Source organism: Mastigoproctus giganteus, chromosome 7 (assembly GCF_048544385.1).
Source record: "Mastigoproctus giganteus isolate SK-2022 chromosome 7, ASM4854438v1, whole genome shotgun sequence".
NCBI classification, from domain to species: domain Eukaryota; kingdom Metazoa; phylum Arthropoda; class Arachnida; order Uropygi; family Thelyphonidae; genus Mastigoproctus; species Mastigoproctus giganteus.
Genome location: NC_143581.1, coordinates 194,114,148 through 194,135,133, shown reverse-complemented (window position 1 = coordinate 194,135,133; position 20,986 = coordinate 194,114,148). Strand labels below are relative to the sequence as shown.

General features: G+C 35.1%; 1 protein-coding gene across 2 annotated transcripts in view; it reads right to left on the bottom strand.

Annotated features, from left to right (window-relative positions):
• The window catches only part of LOC150083512 (rap guanine nucleotide exchange factor 2-like), a 471,197-nt gene extending 451,892 nt beyond the window's left edge, over positions 1 to 19,305 (bottom strand). For both annotated transcript variants that reach the window (XM_090378045.1, XM_090378046.1), the window contains exons 1-2: positions 19,228 to 19,305; positions 5,736 to 5,863 (exon numbers count right to left, since the gene is read on the bottom strand). In XM_090378045.1, the coding sequence (XP_090234171.1) occupies positions 5,736 to 5,863; positions 19,228 to 19,296 (197 nt within the window). In that variant the 5' untranslated portion in view covers positions 19,297 to 19,305. The remainder of the gene's footprint in view (positions 1 to 5,735; positions 5,864 to 19,227) is intronic.
• Positions 19,306 to 20,986: the final 1,681 nt, after the last annotated feature.

Sequence of the window (20,986 nt, the reverse complement as noted above, 5' to 3'; positions counted from 1 at the left end):
CAATGAACAAGAATAGAAGACAATATTGAGCTTGTGTGCTGTCAAAGTGTTTTGAGCAGTTCACAAAAATGGTCACCTCAAACTGCTGAAACATCTCTGGGGCAAATTATGAAGAAAGAACCTGAAGATCCCTACAAAGTACAGCATGTCCAAACATCAATGTTACTCAGTTATTTTTTTATTTATTTATTTATTTTTATTTTTTTGCAAAGAGCTTTCTTGAAACTCTTCATAAACAATGGTCACATTTCAAAAACTGATATAAATGTCCAATGAGCACATTTTCATGAAGAAAAATAATTGTCGCTGTAGACCACATATAATATACAACATATACAACAGAGAAAACTATCACCAATGAATGACTGTGTGGTGTGGAATTATGCAGAGCGGAGTAATTGAACCATAATTCTTCGAAGGTGATCAAAGTATGGCAGTCAGAGTGAATGGCAAAAAATGTTGAAAGAATAAAAAGTGGGGGAAAAAAAAACCCACTTCTATGCTGTTTGCCGTACGGCAAACAACAACACTATTAACAGCAAGCCACATTAATGCTAATACTAATTTCCCTCAATACAGTGATCAATACTGTATTGAGGGAAATTAGTATAAGCATTAATATGGCAAATGATATGCAAGGTAGCAAACTTATACAGCACAACCAAAAAAAAAAAAAAAAAAAAAAAATGCTCAATGCCATCAGCATTGAGCTTACTCAATCCATTCAAAAATATTAACCAATAGATTAATGTCACACTATGAAGACAACATTAACTGGTCTACCCAATCTCAGAACTTGATAGTCCCTGACGTTTTAATATAGGGAAACCTAAAGGAGAAAGAAGGTAAAGGAGAAGGCAAACCATAAACACTTAATGAACTCAAAGATAACATAAGGGATAAAAATCAAGGCTATAACACATGAAATATACATTAATTGTACATGTGTAGTTGTGGAAAATGTCATTTTGGAAATTGTCATTTATATACCAACATAATTATAAATTTTTAAATATTAAAAATAATTTCTATAGGAATTATTTTTAATATTTAAAACTGAAAAATTTATGATTGTGTTGGTATATAAAAATAAACTATTTTCCATTATTATTCCAGAAATATAGAAATAAAAAAATTGCTACGGTAATTTTGACAGGCCCTGTATGTATGTCCTTGTAAATAACAAGGAAGTAAAAATGGTTAATTGCAGGGTCAAAAATGCAGATAATGTAACAGCAGAATTATATATATTAAATGGTTTGCGAAGTTCTGGAATTAGAAGAACAGCCTGAATGGTGCACTGACACAATAATACACTGAGAAACCCACTAGACTTAGCTGGTTTTATACATGGCAGATGGGTAAAGAAGTCATCAGTGGCAACTGTAAAATTAAAATCAACAAGATTTTTTTTTAAATTAAACAGCAATCACAAACATTAACAAATTTTAAAACCAATTGAACTGCAATACCATACATAGATGAGGGTCGGGAAGATAGAGACAAGTTATTAACATGAACTTCAATTTCTATATATTGTAATTTTCAGGAAAAATAAATAAAATAAAATATATATACACATTAAAAATATGAAAGAAACAGAATGCATGCAAACTATATGAAAACTGTATGAACAAATGTGGAAACCATAATAAAATGATGCAAGGTAGCAAACTTATACAGCACAACCAAAAAAAAAAAAAAATGCTCAATGCCATCAGCATTGAGCTAATAATAATAGTATGTACAAAGCAGTAGACACAAATTTCTCTGGAATACATCAAATTTAGAAATAATAGTAATATCAAAGAATACAAAAACAAGAACTATAGCAGGACAGAAGTATAGTGACCATGAAATAAAAATATAAATAATTTATATCTAAAAGCAGAACAGAGACTATGAATAATTTTAAAGGTGTTGAAGAGACTAGCTTAAATATCAAAGAGTGTGAAATATCACATATTTTGACAGAAAACTATTTCTAAATGCACAGGAATCCTGGCAGTAGAAACAGAAATGAAGTATATAAATAAAATTTAAATATGCAGAAGAAATATATTGCCTGTCGTGGCTAAAAACAAACAGAATACAGATTTTGTTAGGCTACAGAGATAACAGGACCAGAACTACCTGAGTAAGCCATAGTCTAAATTAACATTTCCCAAACTTTTTTAGTCGCGGAACACTTTTCATCTTGCAATATTTTTATGGAACACTTACAAATCACAAGTTTAGTGGGAGCCAAAGAACTGTTTGCACTGTGCATCAGGAGCATCTTTATTTCCAACACATGTAAATTCAAATAACTGTCATCATACTTTCATTTTGGTCGTTTATTAGTTGGTTCCTATTTTTTCACTTCGGACTTTTGGGGAACAAAAGGCTGTGATTGTTCATCCTCACTTTGAAGTGTGACAATATTGTTTTTGTTTTCATCAGCCACAGTTGCAATACTTAGAAGTACTTGCTTCTCGTTTTAAATTTCCTTTTTTCAACCCACAAATCCATGGTCATTTATTTTAATAATAATATTTTGAAATGTTATCAAAAAAAATGTATACAAGGAAGTGAGTTTAGTTATGATATCAGTTTGCTTCCCCCTTTCCTTCAGCCTGTGTACTGCAGGCTAAATTGCATACAAATGGCATATTAGATCACTACATTGCTACTTTTTTGAAAATGTCATTACCGCTATGCAAAAGCCCGTCAAAGTAAAATGTTTTGCGGTCTATTTGATTATTAGTCTATGCCAGTATATTAAAAACTGAAAAAAAAATAAAAAAATAAAATAATGTTAAAAATTATAATGATACAAAAGTGGTGTACACTACAAATATGCAAAATTTATTTATTATTATTAATTACGAATTTTCACTAGTGTTCCACAGAATACAGTTATAAATAGTGAAATATCACATATGTAATAAGCAGGAAAAGTTTGTTTGTTTGTTATTTGGAGCATTAGCAACTAAGGCCATATTGCTCTGGGATTTGCGGTGGTCATTCCCTGACCTTTCCGCATCCTCCGTATTTGGTGGTGACGGGCTCGAACCCCGGTCTAATCAAGAAGCGTGTGCTATGCACTGCTGCTCCTTCCCACCTGGCTACGGAGGCACTAAGCAGGAAAAGAATGAAAAAGAAAGAAGAAATGTTAGCCCCAAATTCTATACTTCTTAGAAAGCTGCTGTGATAACATGATTAACTAGTAGCATTCTGTAAACCAGTCAACCTTACCATAGTGTTTTGGCTACAGCTTTTGCCAAAACACTATGGAAAGAATACTAAGCTCTTTAAGCTTGGTGTTCATATCTGTATATGAATACTAAGCTCAAAGAGCAAACTGAACTCATTTAAACTACAGATGTGGAAAAAGAAACTGATAACCTTAAAGGTCAAGGCCTTGATCTTTAAAAATTATTTTTTCTGTCTGTAGTTTATACAGGCCCACAGGCTTTTTGAGCTTAGTATTCATATGCAGGTATTATATATTTATTTGAACTCGCAGTTTCTGCATTTTTTTTATGCTTATATTGATTAGTTCTTGGTTAATTTTATGTCACAGCTTCTTTTCTTCCCGTACTGTTTTGGTAGCATAAAAGCTGCAGTCACTCAAACGATTAACTTTGTTGCTTGGTTGAATGGTTTACAAAATGCTACTAATTAGCCATGTTATCCCATCAGCTTTCTGAAGAGTATGGGATTCATGACTGATATTTCTTTTTTTTTTATCATTCTTTTCCTTCTTAATACATGTGATATTTCACTATTTAGATCATGGCTTACCCAGGTAGTCCTATTATCTCTGTATTCAGCAAAGTTTGTATTCTTATTTTAGCCATGATGGATAACATTACTTTTCTTCCACACTTTTTGATTTCATTTATTTATTTTGCTATTTAAGTTTCTACTTCCTGGATTCCCAGTGCATTTAGGTGTAGTTTCCCACTTAAATTATGTTATATTTCACACTGTCTGATATTAAGCTAGTCTTTTCAGTAACTTTACAAAATTATTACATTTTTGGTTTTAAATTATTTAAATTATTTACAATGTTTGGTTTTAAATTATTTTAAATTATTCCTGGCCTTTGCCCAGCTTTTTAATATAAATTATATTTTAATTTCACAATCACTATACCTCCTACTATTATTTTACTATGTTTTTGTATTCTTTAATATTACTATTATTTCTAAATTTGATATATACATAAATCATATTATATGAGTAAAGATTGTTCCAAAGAATGAAAGAAGAATGAACAGTTGCCATACATCTTCTGATTTTAAGGATAATGGCAGAATTATTCAGTAGAACAATGCCTGTGAAATTAACTATATGAAATGTTTTCCCCTTTGCCCTAGTTTTGTAAGAAAAAAAACAAAGGCAAAATATTAAAAAGGAATTCAAGGATGCTGACAATTTATATAAATGCTAAGGTTTAAATTGAGAATTTTTTTTTTTAATAATGTGAACAGAGTTTGAATTGAGAAATTGACAAACAGAATGCCAACGGACCACTATTTTTTGCTTAAATTAAAAAAAGTGCTTCCCAAACTATGGTTATAAAAACTGGTAATCACTGTTCAGAAACAAGGCATAGGACAACTTTTATCAAAACAATAGTTGAAGGAATATGAAGAATGGTATTCGTGCACAGTTTTATTTTTTTTTAACCTTGTCTTCACATCTTCCGGTTATTCTTATACAACTGTGCAAACTGAATTATGTATAGATAAAGATCAACAGATCTTTATTATAATAATGTATATAAACAATAATACAGATGCAATATCATATATACAGAATACAATATGGACTATATATGTAATAGGGTGGGAAGAGGGACACAACTAACAAGGAGGCATACTGTTTGACACTCTATAGTGCCAAGTGATATTCCTTGCAGCAGTGAGGAAAATGCAAGCTTCGGCTTGTAAACAAAAGCATAGCTATAGTATCCTATCCTATGCAATGTTAGTGTCTTATTAATAATTCGCCAAGAATATTGATGAAAAATAATGTTACTGTTTGTTTCACACTGTTACAATACTTCCAACAGTTGACTTTAGGTGACCACCTGCTCTGCTATCTGACAAAAAGACAACTGCAATGTGGCTTCTTGCTAATACTTCTTTTTAAAAGTCTGGATCTATTCTTTCCTTGTCCTATCTCTTCTAACTGCTTGTCGTTTACTGGCCATGATAATACACTGTTTTCCAAATTTGTATGAGTATCCGTGTTTTAGAGTTTTAATACATATTACTGTTTGAAAAAAACCTATTATTTATTTCAGTACTAAAACATTATAGAAGTAGTATTTAATTAGACAAAAATATTGTGCTGACAAACAGTTACCCTCAACACAACATATACATTTTGAAATCTGATGTTCTGAAAAACAAAAGATATAGTTTGTTATCTAAGCACAGACCAAATGAGAATCATACACAAACAGATTGATTAGATTCATAAATATTAAGAAGTGTTGTCTAAAAATTTGAATAAATTCAGCCATTTAGTGCAGAAAGAAATGCTTTATATTTGGAAGAGATATGTACATGGAAACAGTTGACTGCTTGTTTGAGTAAAGGGGATGGAAGTGAGATAATGGATGTTTCAACAGGATACATTGCATAAATAAGCATCTCTCTCTCTCTCTCTCTCTCTCTCTCTCTCTCTCTCTCTCTCACACACACACACAAGTAAGAATCAATGAAAAACTTATTACTTACCAATATAAAATATCATTTGCTTCATGGAATTCATATCTAACACTTTTACAAAGTGCACGTAAAGAAGCCTCTCGTAAAGATGACAAAGCCTCTAACCCATGAAGGTATGAATAAATTATTTGCAAATCCTGAAAAAAAATTTTGAAAAAGTAAATTAATACTCTAACATGGAATTAACAATGAAGTATCATTCTTTAAGGTATATTGATGGGGATACAGGATAATAAATAATATAACTAGATAAAAATTCTGTAATTGCAATAAAATGATTTTAAAATGTCCTGCATATGTATAGCATTCTAATTGCTACTTTCCCTTATAACTTTAGTCATATAACAAAGGTGGTGCGATACCTGATCCACATATACATCCAGTATATGTGGATATACACACATACACTGGATGTGATTCCTAATGATGACTCTCATCAACCAGTGCAATGCCACCACTTTGTTATTGGAGGAACCCCCCCCCCCATTTTTTTCATCATGAAGTAAGATGATGTCTTTTGAGGTTATGATGGACATCACGACAAGGTCGAATCTTCCTTACAATTCAAGGATACAGCTCTAACAGTGTTTGCAGGCCAGCTGATAGATAGTCCACCACACCAAACCTATTGGGAACTCTCTAGGAAGCATCTGGATCAGCTAGTGTATAATCAACTCTACTCGATGGTAACTGGATGGAGTTCAAGTAGTGTGTGTGTAGGGGGCCACATTATGTCAAGGAGCTGGGTATATGCTTGCTGTGTGTACACCACATCCAAAAATTTCATTATTTCATACAAAATGTTCCCCTCACCTCTTCTTACTACTGAATGCATCAAGAATAAGCAAACTAATAGAGTATACTTATCTGCAAAAAAAAAATCTAAACACTCAAACACTTCCTTGTTCATTTCACAAATATACATGGTTTCAATTCCAGTCTCAATGATGTTCATTTCCACTTAGTCTGCCAACCCCCACTTACTTTTTCTGATAAAATCCCAATTACCGGTTGATTCAAACACTCTCATCTCAGTTATCCTAACTATTTGCTGCATGATTCCTTTTGTTTCAAAAGTGGTATTTGTGCATATGTTCACTCTGATATTACCTGTCAGAGACAGTAATTTGGAATCCCCTCTTTTCGATCTTCTCTGGCTTAAAATCTCTCTATCCATTCTGTCAAATTCATCTGTTGCTGCCTCTATTGTTCTCCAACTCCCTAATCTCTTAGAATTCTTTGACATCCTGTCTGAAACTTGAATTTCTCCAGCCTAACTTTCCTAACAGTGAGGTAATTTTCTTTGGTAATTTTAATGTTCATAACTCCAGCTGGCTTCTGTTGTCTAGTCACATGGGCTCAGCTGGTTGAGATGCTGAGGCTTTTGCAATTACTAATGACCTTGCACAGACTGTTCATTTACCTACTAGAATACCCAAAAATTCTAACCACACAACAACAACACTCTTGATCTTTTTGCATTTCAATTCCATTTTGCATTTTAAGAATGCAAAATGTAATTCACTATGAGATTTCTATTTTTCTTTTCCGTGGTTCGATTACTGTTTTAAATCTTCTGATGTCGATGTTTGCTCAGATTTTATCACTGATATTATTCTTGCAGGGATATTATCCTTTATTCCACACTTTACCCTAAAATTTTCGTCCTTTATCTAAACCTTGGTTTTTCAATAAATGTGCTAAAGTTGTTCAAGATAAGAATGCTACATATTGCAATTGGCTTGTATCCAAATATCCAGGTTCATTTTCTTCCTACAACAAAGTTCACAACAACTGTAAAGTAATTAATCAGTCCAAACTACTACATTTTGAACAGGCTAAGTGTAGAAAACTTGCTTCTTGTCCAAACAGTAGTTGAGCATTCTGGCCTCTTGCCAAAACTATTGCTCATAACGTTTGCTCATCTGTATTCTCACCTGTGTTAAAACCTGATGGTTCTATCGCCACTTCAGCTAAAGATAAAGCTGAATTGCTTGCATCCTACTTTTCTTCTAACCCTTGTATTAACAATTCTCCTATGGTCTTCTGTCAAAAGAATATCAGAAGAATTTTGAACAATCTTGATGCCAAGAAAGCTTCAAGTCCTGAGGGTATTTTTTCACTTGTTCTCAAAACCTGTACTGTCACAAGAGTAAGCTCGTGAGCTCACTCTTGTTCTTTGTCACTTTTTAAAACTTGCTAATTCTACTGGTCTAAAATTTTTCCTTCTACTTGGAAACTTGTACATATGCAGCCAGTTCCTAAAAACTTGTGACAAATCCCTCCCATCCAATTATCATCCCATTACACTTTCTTCTACACTTTCTAAAGTAATGGAGAAATCCAATAATTGCCAATCCTAAAATATCTAGAAATCTTCCATCTGATCAATGATCGCCAACATGAATTCTGTCAGTGTCAATCCACTGGTGATATACTGGCTTATGTTACTCATCTATGAAGAAATTCAATGGAAAAAGTTTGTGAAACTCCAGCAGTTGCTCTTGACATTTCAAAGTTTTTGATTGTGTTTGATATAAAGGTTTTAAATAAGCTTCCACCTTATGGACTGCCAACTGTATTCTGTAATTGGGTATCCAGTTTTCTTTCTGATTGCTCACTGCAGGTGATGGTAGATGACTCCGTCTTCCAACTTCTCTACTAATGCTATTGTTTCCAAAGGTTCAGTTCTCGCTTCCACTCTTTTCCTCTTGTATATTAATAACCTTCTTCCATTGAATTGAAATCCTATCCACAGTTTTGCTGATGATTCATTGAAGAGGCCTCTGGAGTCAGGAACTATGATGCTACTAAAACACTGACTGAAATCGATAAAATTCCTTTATTAAACAAATAATAAAAATAAAATAAAAATACAAATACTGACTGTATAAACTGTATATTAAAATGAAATAAAACGGTATATAATTAAGAATAAAATGTGATAAAATATAAAATTAAAAGTGCTAAAAAGATGTTTAAAATCACTAAAAACCACTAAAACAAGAGCTTTCAGCAGCAGTGGCTGCTTTCATCAGCAACAATGGTTGCAGGTTATTCGAACTATGGCACCTGCACATAGTCCATTTCTCGTGTGTTGGAACCGGAAATGGAACAAACCACTGTAAACCATTCGTCCCTCCTTAGGATAAGGGCTTCAAAGAGTGGATGAATGCAACAGCCCTTATCCCTATTAAGACTATAGCACCCAGACGAACATATCCTTAAACTCTCTAGCCATTTCCGGTTCCAAAAGTTGATGACACGTTCATGGTAATACAAAGGGGATATGAAACAGAAGTACTTAATTGGTTCGCCCTATATTCAGTTCACTTTGGAGGTTGAGCAGGGGGAGCCCCTTCCATTCCTAGATGTGTGTGTGTACAGAGAAGGCCAACACTTGAAAACGAAGGTTTATAGAAAACCTATGTGTGTGTCATGGCCAATACACACACTTTAAAGCTGCTCAAGCCGGCTGCCACAAAAATAGTGTGGTTAAGGCATTAATGAGAAGGGTAGGGTCCCACTGCTCTTCATCTGAGGAGAGGGCTGACCTAGTAACGTGCAGTTACCCCCAGAGCATTATTTGAGGGGTGTTTAAGAGATATTAGTAGCAGTCGCAGGGATGCTTTTACACCTGTTTCCACCACATACATTCCCTACTATCCAGGCATTTCAGAGCCCATTTCCCGTATTTTACGTTTGTGTAAGATACAGTGTGTGCAGCTGCCGAGTTGGAGACTACACACAGTAGTGTCTGCATTCAAAGATCCTATTGTGCATAATGACATTGGCGGGGTCATTATGAAATTGAGTGTCTGGATTGTGGGGAGCGTTATGTGGAGGAAACGAAACGTAGGCTGCATGATTGTCTGGGGGAACACGATAGGGCCCTCGAGACAGCCAATTACGTGGGTTCAGCCGTAGCTGAACATGCCTGGGAAACTGGGCATGGCATTACAGCTAAAGAAGCCGTGGTTGTAGATAGAGCACATGGCTTTTGGAACCGGAAATGGCTAGAGAGTTTAAGGATATGTTCGTCTGGATGCCCGTCTTAATAGGGATAAGGGCTATCGCATTCATCCAATCTTTGAAGCCCTTATCCTAAGGAGAGACAAATGGTTTAGAGTGGTTCATTCCATTTCCGGTTCCAATGCTTGAGAAGTGGACCGTGTGCAGGTGCCATAGTTCATGTCCCGGACTTGATGGGGTATGTATGTGTACATATATAGATTGTTGGATAACCTGAAACCATTACTGCTGATGAAGGTGGCTGCTGCTGCCAAAAGCTCCTGTTTTGGTGGTTTTTAGTGATTTTAAACATCTTTTTAGCGCTTTTAATTTTATGTTTTATCACATTTTATTCTTGTTATATGACATTTTATTTTAATATACAGTTTATACAGTCAGTATGTGTATTTTTTGTTTTAATAAAGGCATTTTATCGATTTGAGTCAGTGTTTTAGTAGCATCATAGATGAATCATTTGCTGATGATAGCACATTGCTTTTCACCTAGCTTGAGAAACCTTGTTCTGCACAAACAGCTTCAACTACACAAATATCCACTACCAATTCCTTAAATACTGATCTCCAGGTAATTCTCCAATGGGACAAAGATAATATAGTTAATTTAAATCCTTCAAAACTCAGTCCTGTCTTATATCTCACAAAAGGATTTTTCTGCTCCTATGCTTATTTTTGATGACATTTAGATTTCTAGACAAGATTGCATATCTCTACTAGGGATTATCCTGACTTCTAATCTCTCTCTTGGCACAAGCACATCATTAATATTGCTTCTTCTGCATATAAAATACTGGGTTTTCTGTTTTTCTCTCGGCATTACTTTTATTCTAAACTGCTACTCACTCTGTACAAATCTCAAATATGCCCTATCATGAAATATTGTTTTCACATCTTGGATGATGCCCCATAAACTCTCTCAGGCTTCTAGACTCCATCCAAAAGAGGGGAGGGGGCAATTAGGTTAATTAATGACACAACTCTTACAAAGTCTCTCCACTCTCTGTCTTATAGATGTTCTGTTTCTGCTGCATGCCTTTTCTATAGATACTTCCATGAGCACTCTTCTTCTGAATTGACTTCTCTTTCGCTCTCTCTCTCTCTCTCGGCGCCTCCGTAGCCAGGTGGGAAGGAGCAGCAGTGTGTAGCACACGCTTCTTGATTAGACCGGGGTTCGAGCTCGTCACCACCAAATACGGAAAGGTCAGGGAATGACCATCGCATATCCCAGAGCAATATGGCCTTAGTTGCTAATGCTCCTAAAAAAAACCAAACAAACAAACAAACAATCTCTCTCTCTCTCTCTCTCTCTGTTTGTCTGTCTGTCTGAACAGGGGCTGCAACCAGTTAGCATCCTTTTACTATCCAACTTAACTCAAAGAACTAACATTTCTTCTTCCTCATTTATTCCTTCAACTTCCATTTTCTGGAACAACCTCCCTTCACATGTATTTCCTGAAAATTACAATCTACAGAAATTCAAGTCAATGTCAACGAGTACCTTCTTTCATCTTCTCAACCTTCAACGGTGCCTCCGTAGCCAGGTGGGAAGGAGCAGCAGTGCGTAGCACACGCTTCTTGATTAGACTGTGGTTTGAGCCAGTCACCACCAAATATGGAGGATGCGGAAAGGTCAGGGAATGACCACCGCATATTCCCGGAGCAATATGGCCTTAGTTGCTAATTCTCCTAAAAACCAAATAACAACAACAATCAACCTTCAACCCACACATTACTAAGTACTACAGATTCTAATACCTTTCATGTTTTTGGTTTTCATAGAAAAATAATCAAACTTTTTTTCTATAGTAATCAGTTCCTGATCAATATTATTGGGAGTACATATACTTAGGGGCCTTAATGAAGGCATTTTATAATCAAAGCAGGATAATTAGTGGTATTTCAAAACTGACTTAGAGTCAGCATCAGTTTTGTGTTTATTGATATGTTCAGCTGATTATTATTGATGTTAATTTATACATATAAAAACAGAAGTATTTTTGTTTACTTTTTTATTAATATAAAACAGTGTTTGTATTATGACTATTCAGAGTGTGCGTCTGTGTGTGTGAAATGCAACTCAAACTTCATCATAATGGGCTTGGCACACCCAGGGTCTCTCTCTCTCTCTCTCTCTCTCTCTCTCTCTCTCAGGATAACTTGGTAATTTATTTTTTAGCTGGTGCAGGATAAGCCTCAGACTTCCTTGCACTATGTGACTAGTAATAATCGCTCCAAACCACTAGAACCCAGAATATTATCTAATAGCAGTGCAGTGCAATAATTTGCAGAAGGGGATCAATATGATTGACGGTCTGATCTTCAAGTTGAGCCATAAAGCAATCAACTAATAACTGGGAAATGGGGATATTCCCATGCTGAAGCCTCCTTTCTGTAATAAAATGGTTCACAGAATGAAAAATAAGCCAGTTTCACTATTAGGTATAACTTTCTTTTATTTTGTTTATATTCTGGCACAACTGAATAGGTCAGAGAAGCTTACAAATAATTATTTCGATAAGAATGCAATCACTGCCATATTTAGCAGACATGTAGACAAACCACAGTCAAGTCATATGCACGTGCTACTGCACTTGCACTTTCATACTAAGCATTCCGCTATGTCAAGCCTCTTATCTAAAGTTGCTTTGTTAAAACCACATTTAAAAGTTAAACCTGAATAATACAGAATCGCCTTGCATTTTCACCAACAGACGCCAGGACTCCTATCCAAACTGATCACAAGCAGCAATCACTACCCAACATATGCTTTAGCAAATTGGCTAAGGGGGCTGCTGGCAGTGGTATCCCACCACTCCACTGACAAGAACATTTTCAGTAAAAACTCTACAGGTCTGTTTAATAAACTTAAGAATGATTCAGTTTCAAAATGATGTTCACCAAGATCTCACTTTCAAAAGCCATTTCAATATTTTTTAAATAAAACTGAACATGATGATTGAACATTCCAACCCTGCCCAACTCCCTTAATGAAGCTAACATTCAATCAGGCTTATTTTGTGTTCTCTGAACAATTTTATTTGCAATGGATAATTAATGAACTATTAATTCAATTGTTAATAAGCAATAAGTTTTCTCCTAATAGAAACATTTATAATAAACTTTTCCACACCATTCCGAGTATAACTTTCTATTGTCATAGTTGTTAATGTGGTCCAGCCTCAGAATAGATAAACCATGCTGTATGATGAGAGAAGATTCATATACTATGGAATGTGTGGATTACTACTTGTCATTGCTACTGGTATGGGGGAAAAACTCGATTAAAGATAAGATAGCAAAAACTGCTATCAAAAACTGCAAAAAGTAGACAAAAATATACATGAGCATCAAAGGGAGACAGGTAATTACAGACCTGTTAGTTTAACTTCTGTTCCAGGGAAATTAATGGAGGCACTTGTTAAATAAGCATTGCAGGATCATCTAGACAAGACTTCAGTTATAGTTCAGGCACAGCATGGGTTTGTTAAGGGGAAGTCTTGTCTGAATAATTTGATTGGATACTATGATGTGGTCACAAAGGAACTGGATGCAGAGAATAATTTTGATATCACATATTTGGATCTTAGAAAGGCTTTTGATACTGTTGCACATGGACGACTGCTGCACAAATTGAAGCAGTGTGGCACTGGAGGCAAATTGCTGCTATGGATAACGGGATGGTTGAGTGGAAGAAGACAGAGAGTGGTAATCAATGGACACTGCTCTTTGTGGACTAATGTTATTAGTGCAGTCCCCCAGGGTTCAGTGTTGGGTCCATTGTTTTTTTCTGTATTTATTAACGATACTGATGATGGTATATCAGGCTTAATGTACAAGTTTGCAGGAAATACGAAGGTCAGCAGGGTTGCTAATGACAGTACGCTATTGGAATAGGATCTATAAAAGTTGAGCAGGTGGGCTGAGAGGTGGCAACTGAAGTTTAACATTGACAAATGTAAAGTACTGCATATAGGAAGCAGTAACCCCAGAGCAACATATCAACTGTGTGGTACTACACTGACAGTGGTGAAGAGTGAAAAGGACCTGGGAATAATTATGCAGGCAGATATGAAGTTTTCTGAGCAGTGCAGACGGGCTGCAAGAGTAGCTCACGGTGTCTTGTCAATGATATACAAGAATTTTTCTAACAGGGATAAGGAGGTGATTATCCCCAAGTATAAGGCAATGGTCAGGTTATGCATTGAGTACTGTACACCAGTCTGGAGGTCCCATTTTAAGAAGGAAGTAGAGCTGTTGGATCGAGTACAGAGAAGGCCAACAAGATTAGTGAATGGAACAAAAGGTTGCTCTTACGAAGAAAGGCTTAAGTTTTGCAAATTACAGTGTCTGGAGACTAGGCACCTTGCGAGGTGATCTGATTGAGGTGTATAAAGCCTTGAATGGTTTGAGCATGCTCAATGCTGATGGGATTCTTCTTCTTGCTCAGAATAATCGCCTGAGAGGGCATAAATTCATATTGAGGAAAGACAATTGTAGGATAGATGTGCGAAAGTTTGCCTTTAGCCAGCGGGTGGTTGATTGCTGGAACAAACTTTGATCTGTTGTTGTAGAAGTTGATAGCTTAAATAGATTCAAGGCAGAACTAGACAATCTTTTGGAGAGAGTGGATGGGTGAAATGAGAAGGGTGTGTTTTTTTTTTTTGCTGATAAGCTTGCTTTCTTGCATCATGTGCCCTTGCTAATGATAATGTGTGTATTTCAGTGGTGTGGATTACTACTTGTCATTACCATTGGTATGGGGGGAAAACTTGATTCACGATAGGACAGCAAAAACTGCTGAGGACTAAACTAAACAAAAATATACATGGACTGACAAATGATTTAGGGAGAAATCACATGACTTCACTTCGGTACTATGATAGGCTGGACAGTTTGATTTAGTTTTCTCAAAACACAGTAAATTCTAGGGCATTAGAAATATTATACATGGAAAAATTAGTAAATCGGTAGAACTGAAGTAATGGCCACCAAAAGAAAAAATTATACAGTTAAAGAAAAGTAAAGGTTATCAAAAGAGTTGAGTGGCAAAACAAAATGCAGTACATTTCACAAGGGTGGAATTCCAGAAGGAACGGTCTGCAGCTGGATGAAAGAGGAAGAAAACTTGCGTTCATTCATGCTGTAGAAGATGAAGTAGGCTTCCAAAGAAAGAAACTGGACTTTGTGTAAACAGTGATATGGACCAATGCTTATACAAGTCGATTCTACAGAAGTGTAGTGAAGAAGCACCAATAAATGGGGTAATTTTGAAGGCACAGGCACTTAAATTTCATAAGATAGCCTGGTGGAGATGATGATACATTTAAAGCTTCTGAAGGGTATCTTTGGAGATAGATGGCTCATCATGGGATATCTCAGGTTAGTCTTGTAGGGAAATCTGCATTTGTGACATTACAGCAGCAGAAGTGTTTCCAGAATTTCTGCATAATGCGATTCAAGATGGTGAATTCACAGATGAACAGTTGTACAACTGTGACAAAACAGCACTGTATTATAAAATTCTCCCCAACTAGTCACTGGATATTAAAAAGGCACCCAACAAAACACACATGAAAACTAATAAAAGAGAGAATTACTGTGCACAAACAAGACTGGAAATCACAAGCTAAAGCCATTGTGCATCAGTAAAAGTTAATGTCCCCAGCATTTTAAGCATGTTAATATGAAATCTCTGTGATTTCTAGAAATAGCTCCAATGGTTGGATGATGAGTGATATTTTTGCTTCGTGGCTTGAAAGCGAGTTTGTACCATCAGTGAGACACCAGTTACCTTCCAAAAAACTTGAAGGCTCTTACTGTTGGATTACTACTCAGCTCATCCTTCAGCTGATGGCAAGATCAGAGTGACATTTTTGCAAAGGAACACAACTGCACTAATTCAGCCTGTGGATCAGGGTATTATTCAAGCCTTTGAAGCCTACTGTCATGGTGAGCTAGTTGCTGATGTTGTGAACTCAGAAATTCAAGTTATATAATTTCTGAAAATATTAAAACTGAAAGATGTTGTATACAATACTGGATTAGCATAGGAGAAAGTAACTCAACAGCAATTGAAAACTATTGGAAAACACAAGTTCACTAATAATAACCTTGAATTAGCAGGATTTTCAGAACAAGAAGTAAAAGCTGCTTGTAATGTACTTGGTGGCAGTCTTTGGGCAAATGACCTGGCTGCTTCAGTTGAGCAAGGAAGAAATCGCAGTCTCTATAAACAGTGGGAAGACAGAACAGAATGCCAGTGACTCAGAAGATAATGTGGATAACTCAGGTAAGGAAAAAGCACCAGAAATTAACAAAACACTTGAAAACATTAATGAGGTGATAGCATGGTTAGAATTTCAGAGTGATAGTGAACATCTTCATTTATTGCATCTGACAGCTATTAAGAATTATGTACTGAAAAGATGTTGTCATCAGTTCCAGCAAACTAAAGGAGGTGGCAAAGCAACTAAGCAAACCCTTGGCCATAATTATGAGAGCATCCTTGGACTCAGGGGAGGTTCCCACAGACTGGTGATGTGCAAATGTATCCCCAAATTCACAAAGGGGGATCGAAGGGTGACATGAGTAATTACAGACCAGTTAGTTTAACTTCTGTTCAGGATAAAATAATGGAGTCACTGGTTAAAGATGCATTGCAGGATCATCTAGACAAGACTGTAGCAATAATTCAGACACAGCATGGGTTTGTTAAGGGAAAGTCTTGTCTGACAAATTTGATAGGATATTATGATGTGGTTACAAAGGAACTGGATGCAAAAAATAATTTTGATATCATCGATTTGGATTTCAGGAAAGCTTTTGACACTGTTGTGCATGAAAGACTGTTGTACAAATTGGAGCAGAATGGTATTAAGGGTAAGTTGCTACAATGGATAAAAGGATGGTTAAGTGGGAGAAGACAGAGTGGTAATCAATGGGTGCTGGTCTTCATGGACTAATGTTATTAGTGGAGTCCCACAGGGTTCGGTGTTGGGTCCACTGTTGTTTTGTATATTTATCAATGATATTGATGAAGGTATATCAGGCTTAATGTCGAAGTTTGCAGATGATGACCATTGCCTCTGTATAAGGCAATGGTCAGGCAACGCCTTGAGTACTGCGTACAGGTCTGGAGGCCTCATTTTAGGAAGGATGTAGATTTACTTGAGTGTGTACAGAGAAGGGCAACAAGATTGGTGAGGGGAATGAAGGGATCCTCTTACCAAGAGAGGCTTAAGTTCTGCAAATTGCAGTGGCTGGAGACTAGGCACCTGTGCAGTGATCTGATTGAGGTATATAAGGCCTTGAATGGGTTGAGCACGCTGAATTCTGATGGGATCCTTCCACTTGTTCAGATTACGAACCTAAGGGGGCATAAATTCAAATTAAGAAAAGACAGATGTAGAATAGATGTGCGGAAATTTGCCTTTAGCCAGCGGGTGGTTAATTGCTGGAACAAACTTCCATCTGTCGTTGTGGAAGTTGATAGGTTGAATAAATTTAAGGAGGAACTGGACAGGCATTTGGAGGGAATGGTGCGTTTTTTTTTTTTTTTTTTTTTGGCTGATGCTGCATAAGTTCATACGTATGCTTTCTTGCATCACATGCCACTACTACTACTACTACTAAATTAGATGACTATTCCAGAACAAATGAGTAAAATGTAAGTTCATAACAGCATTGTATGTTATAGAATATAAAGGGAATGATATAACCTTTTAATACTTGGTCTTTCAGTCTGTATACTCGTAACACGTTAGTAAATAGAGTAAAAATATTTATTTACTAAGTAAAGTGTATTTATGTTTTAAAAAAAATGGCAAAATTTTTTTGGCTATAATGTGCTTTGCTTAATAATGTTGAGTACTAAAGTTGTTGCCTGACACCTATATTATATCAAGGTTGCACTATATTTTTCATTTTAATGTTCCTGATCTAAATCGAAATCTAAGAATTTTAATATCTGAGTCTGACAATACATCAGCTCCTTTCTTAATTGCTGGCTCGTCATTTGTACTTCTGCTTTATAAATGTGTGTGTGTGTGTGTGTGTGTGTGTGCACGCATGCCAGTGCGTGCACACACACACACACATCTTGTAATGATACTACAGGTACAGAAAATTTTCTATGTTGACGCAGCAGTAGCTGGCATATGCACCAAGTTGACAGTAATTACAAAATCCAGTCTTAATCCAAAGCACCTCTCCACCAAACTGCTGGGTCCACAAACAAAAAAACAAACTTCATAACTAAAGGTTTCCTAAAAAGTCCTTCACCATACACCTCTGTCACTAAATTGATATGAACCCACTTGGTTACACCTGACCTCCTTGAGAAAGGCATTACCTGTATTTTGAATCTAGTATTTGATTACAAAACAAATTCATTTTAAAGCCATATTTCTCCTTTCCTGAAGTTCAGTTAAAAACAATTTTTTTTAATCCACTTCACAATGTAATTAAGTCAGATAGTTTGTGTATGCATGCACCCAAAATGTTTTTGTCCAAAATCAACACAATGGCATTCTTGCTTAAGGAAACTACTAGATCTTTCAGAAAAAAAGCTTAAGAACTTACTTTGAATCTAGGATCTTTAAGAATTTGTTTCTAACTTGTTTTTAAATTGTTGCAACCTCTTAAGGGACCAAAAGATATGTTCTTGTACCAGCAATCTGAGTGTTATTGAAGATAAGTAATGGGAACAGAATATTCATTTTGATGGAATAAAACAGGAATTGGGGTTAGTATGAGTAAAGTTAACCAAGTCTGTGCATGAGTTTTTAAAACAACTGAAGAAAATGCCATATGACTTCTGTCAAAAAATCAAAGGAGGCATCAAATGAAGTGTGTTCAGTATGGGAGGAGATATATGTTAAAATAATCGCTGAAAGAATTAGAAGAAATATGCAGATAGGAAGGTCAACTTTTTCTGTAGACAAAGAGGTAGCAGAACCAGCAAGATATAAAAGATGTGAAAAAGCACCTTCATGAACCTAGCAATCAGGCTAAACTATTTTATAAATGGGAAGGGAGAGAAGTACAAGGTAGATGCCAGTACATGCATGACACTCTTCAGTTGCACCTTCAGAAACAGCCTCACAAACAGATTACATAAGCTTCACAGATACTTGGTTACAAACAGCCTTAGAGATATAATCCAGGCAGTTGCATGGGGGGTTATTTCAATCCCCACCTTGCCTTTTGCTAAACAAATGAGAGGTTGAAATGAGCCCCCATTCAACTTTTGGAAAACCATTATATTCAGGAATAACTCAACTGATTCTCAATGTACGTTTTGCCACAGTTTCCTCTATTAAAATTTCAAGAAAGAAATTGAATTGGATCAAAATGATCATAAAGTGGTAATATCTTGCATATGAGTTTTACTTGAAAGTGTATAACCACAATATACAGTTTCAATCTTAATTTTATTTGGAACTTAATACTAAGCAACAATTAGAAAAACTCACCTCATTTGCTCTATTTTCTGGTTCTTTCTTCAAACAATCAAAAAATTCTTTCTCACCATACCCTGCCATTACTGGCAAAATGACATGCATGAGTACTTATAGTTGGAAAGATTTTGCACCTCTAAGGCACAGAAAAAAAGAACTAGCACCAAATTTTCACATATATACACATATACACAATAACACTGACACACAAAAAAGTACAGTTTTTTCTAACTGCATTCATGATATTTGGATAATTTTATCATCCGGGAGCAGCAATCAATGCCATGGCCAAAGAAATACTATTTCTTCCACCAATGCATATATCATAGGTCACTCTAATGCTAGCAGGAGTCATGTTGAATTGAAATGTCACCAATTTTCATTCTTGTTATGGTTCTTTGAGTCAATTGAATGGAAGAACAGCTTGTTCACCTGAAAGACAAAGAAGTTGATATTAAAAAAAAGCATACTATTTCTTACTAGAACGTTTAAAAAATTAGTTTCTAAAATTATTGTATTTTCATATAAATATTTTTAAGCATACCCTTAAACTGAACATTAACATCCAACAGGTTTACTGTTGCAAATTAACTACACAGTAGTATTCTCTATGTAGGATTCATAAGACATTACATGGCTACTATATATTATCTTAAATATGAATAAATACATATGGTTAGCATTTTATTTAAAACACATTTTGACTCATAAATATTATCCATAAATAAAAAGTAGCTAATTTAGTTTAATAATAAATGACTACTTAAACATCACTATTTAAAATGAACAGAATATCCCACAGGAGTTTATTGCTGATTGCAGATGACTTAAAATACAACTGATTATTCATATCTACTTTTCCAAACAGTTCAATGAACTAATTACTTAAAAGATCTTCAGTCTGAAATTAAATATAGTACTTATAGTGCCATGTTTCATAAAATACAGTTTACTGTAGCTAAAATAAGTGCATATGATATTTATCAGTTACTATCTCAAAGTATGTCATAACATGAGTTTATGCACTTACATGAAAATGCACTTGTACACTTATACTTATTTGCCCAAATAAGCCGAACAGCAGAATTAAAATGACTACTGTTATGTATATTGAATGAAAAAAAAAAAAAAAAAAAACCCCTAAAGCTAGTTTACTTACATATCAGTCTCACATCACTTATACCAAAAAGGTATCCCCAAGTAACATAATCAACAAGCCAAACAGCTGTGTGCTTTTCTGTCATCTACCCAGGAGGCCATGCTTAATTTCCTCTCAACATATTGTGAAACAGGATGCCAAGAGTAAAAGGAGGGTCTTGGTTTTCATTCCATCCCACCACTAAATGTAAAGTCACACCTTTCCTCTCTCTTTTTTTTTTTTTTTCTGTTTGGCAATGACACCAATAAAAAGTGATTATAAATTACTGAATGTAGTTAAACAATACAGCATTCAAAAAATGTAACATTAAAATACCTGGATCTAACTAAAGAAAAAAAAGTACAGTATTCACTTTCATTAGGAAATGTAATGTAATCATTTTGAAATGATTTTTTTTCAATAGCATTACAAAAGGAGTATGTAGAGGTGCAGTATTAATTAAATTCTTAAATGTTGAATTATTAGTTTTTTTTTTTTTTTTTGGATGATGCTGTATAAGCTTGCTTCCTTACATCATTTGCTAATACAAATACTAAAATTAAATATTCCTAAAGGAGAAAAATTGTGAAGCTTAAAAATGACTTTGAATTACAATTTTCATTAATTCAATGTATT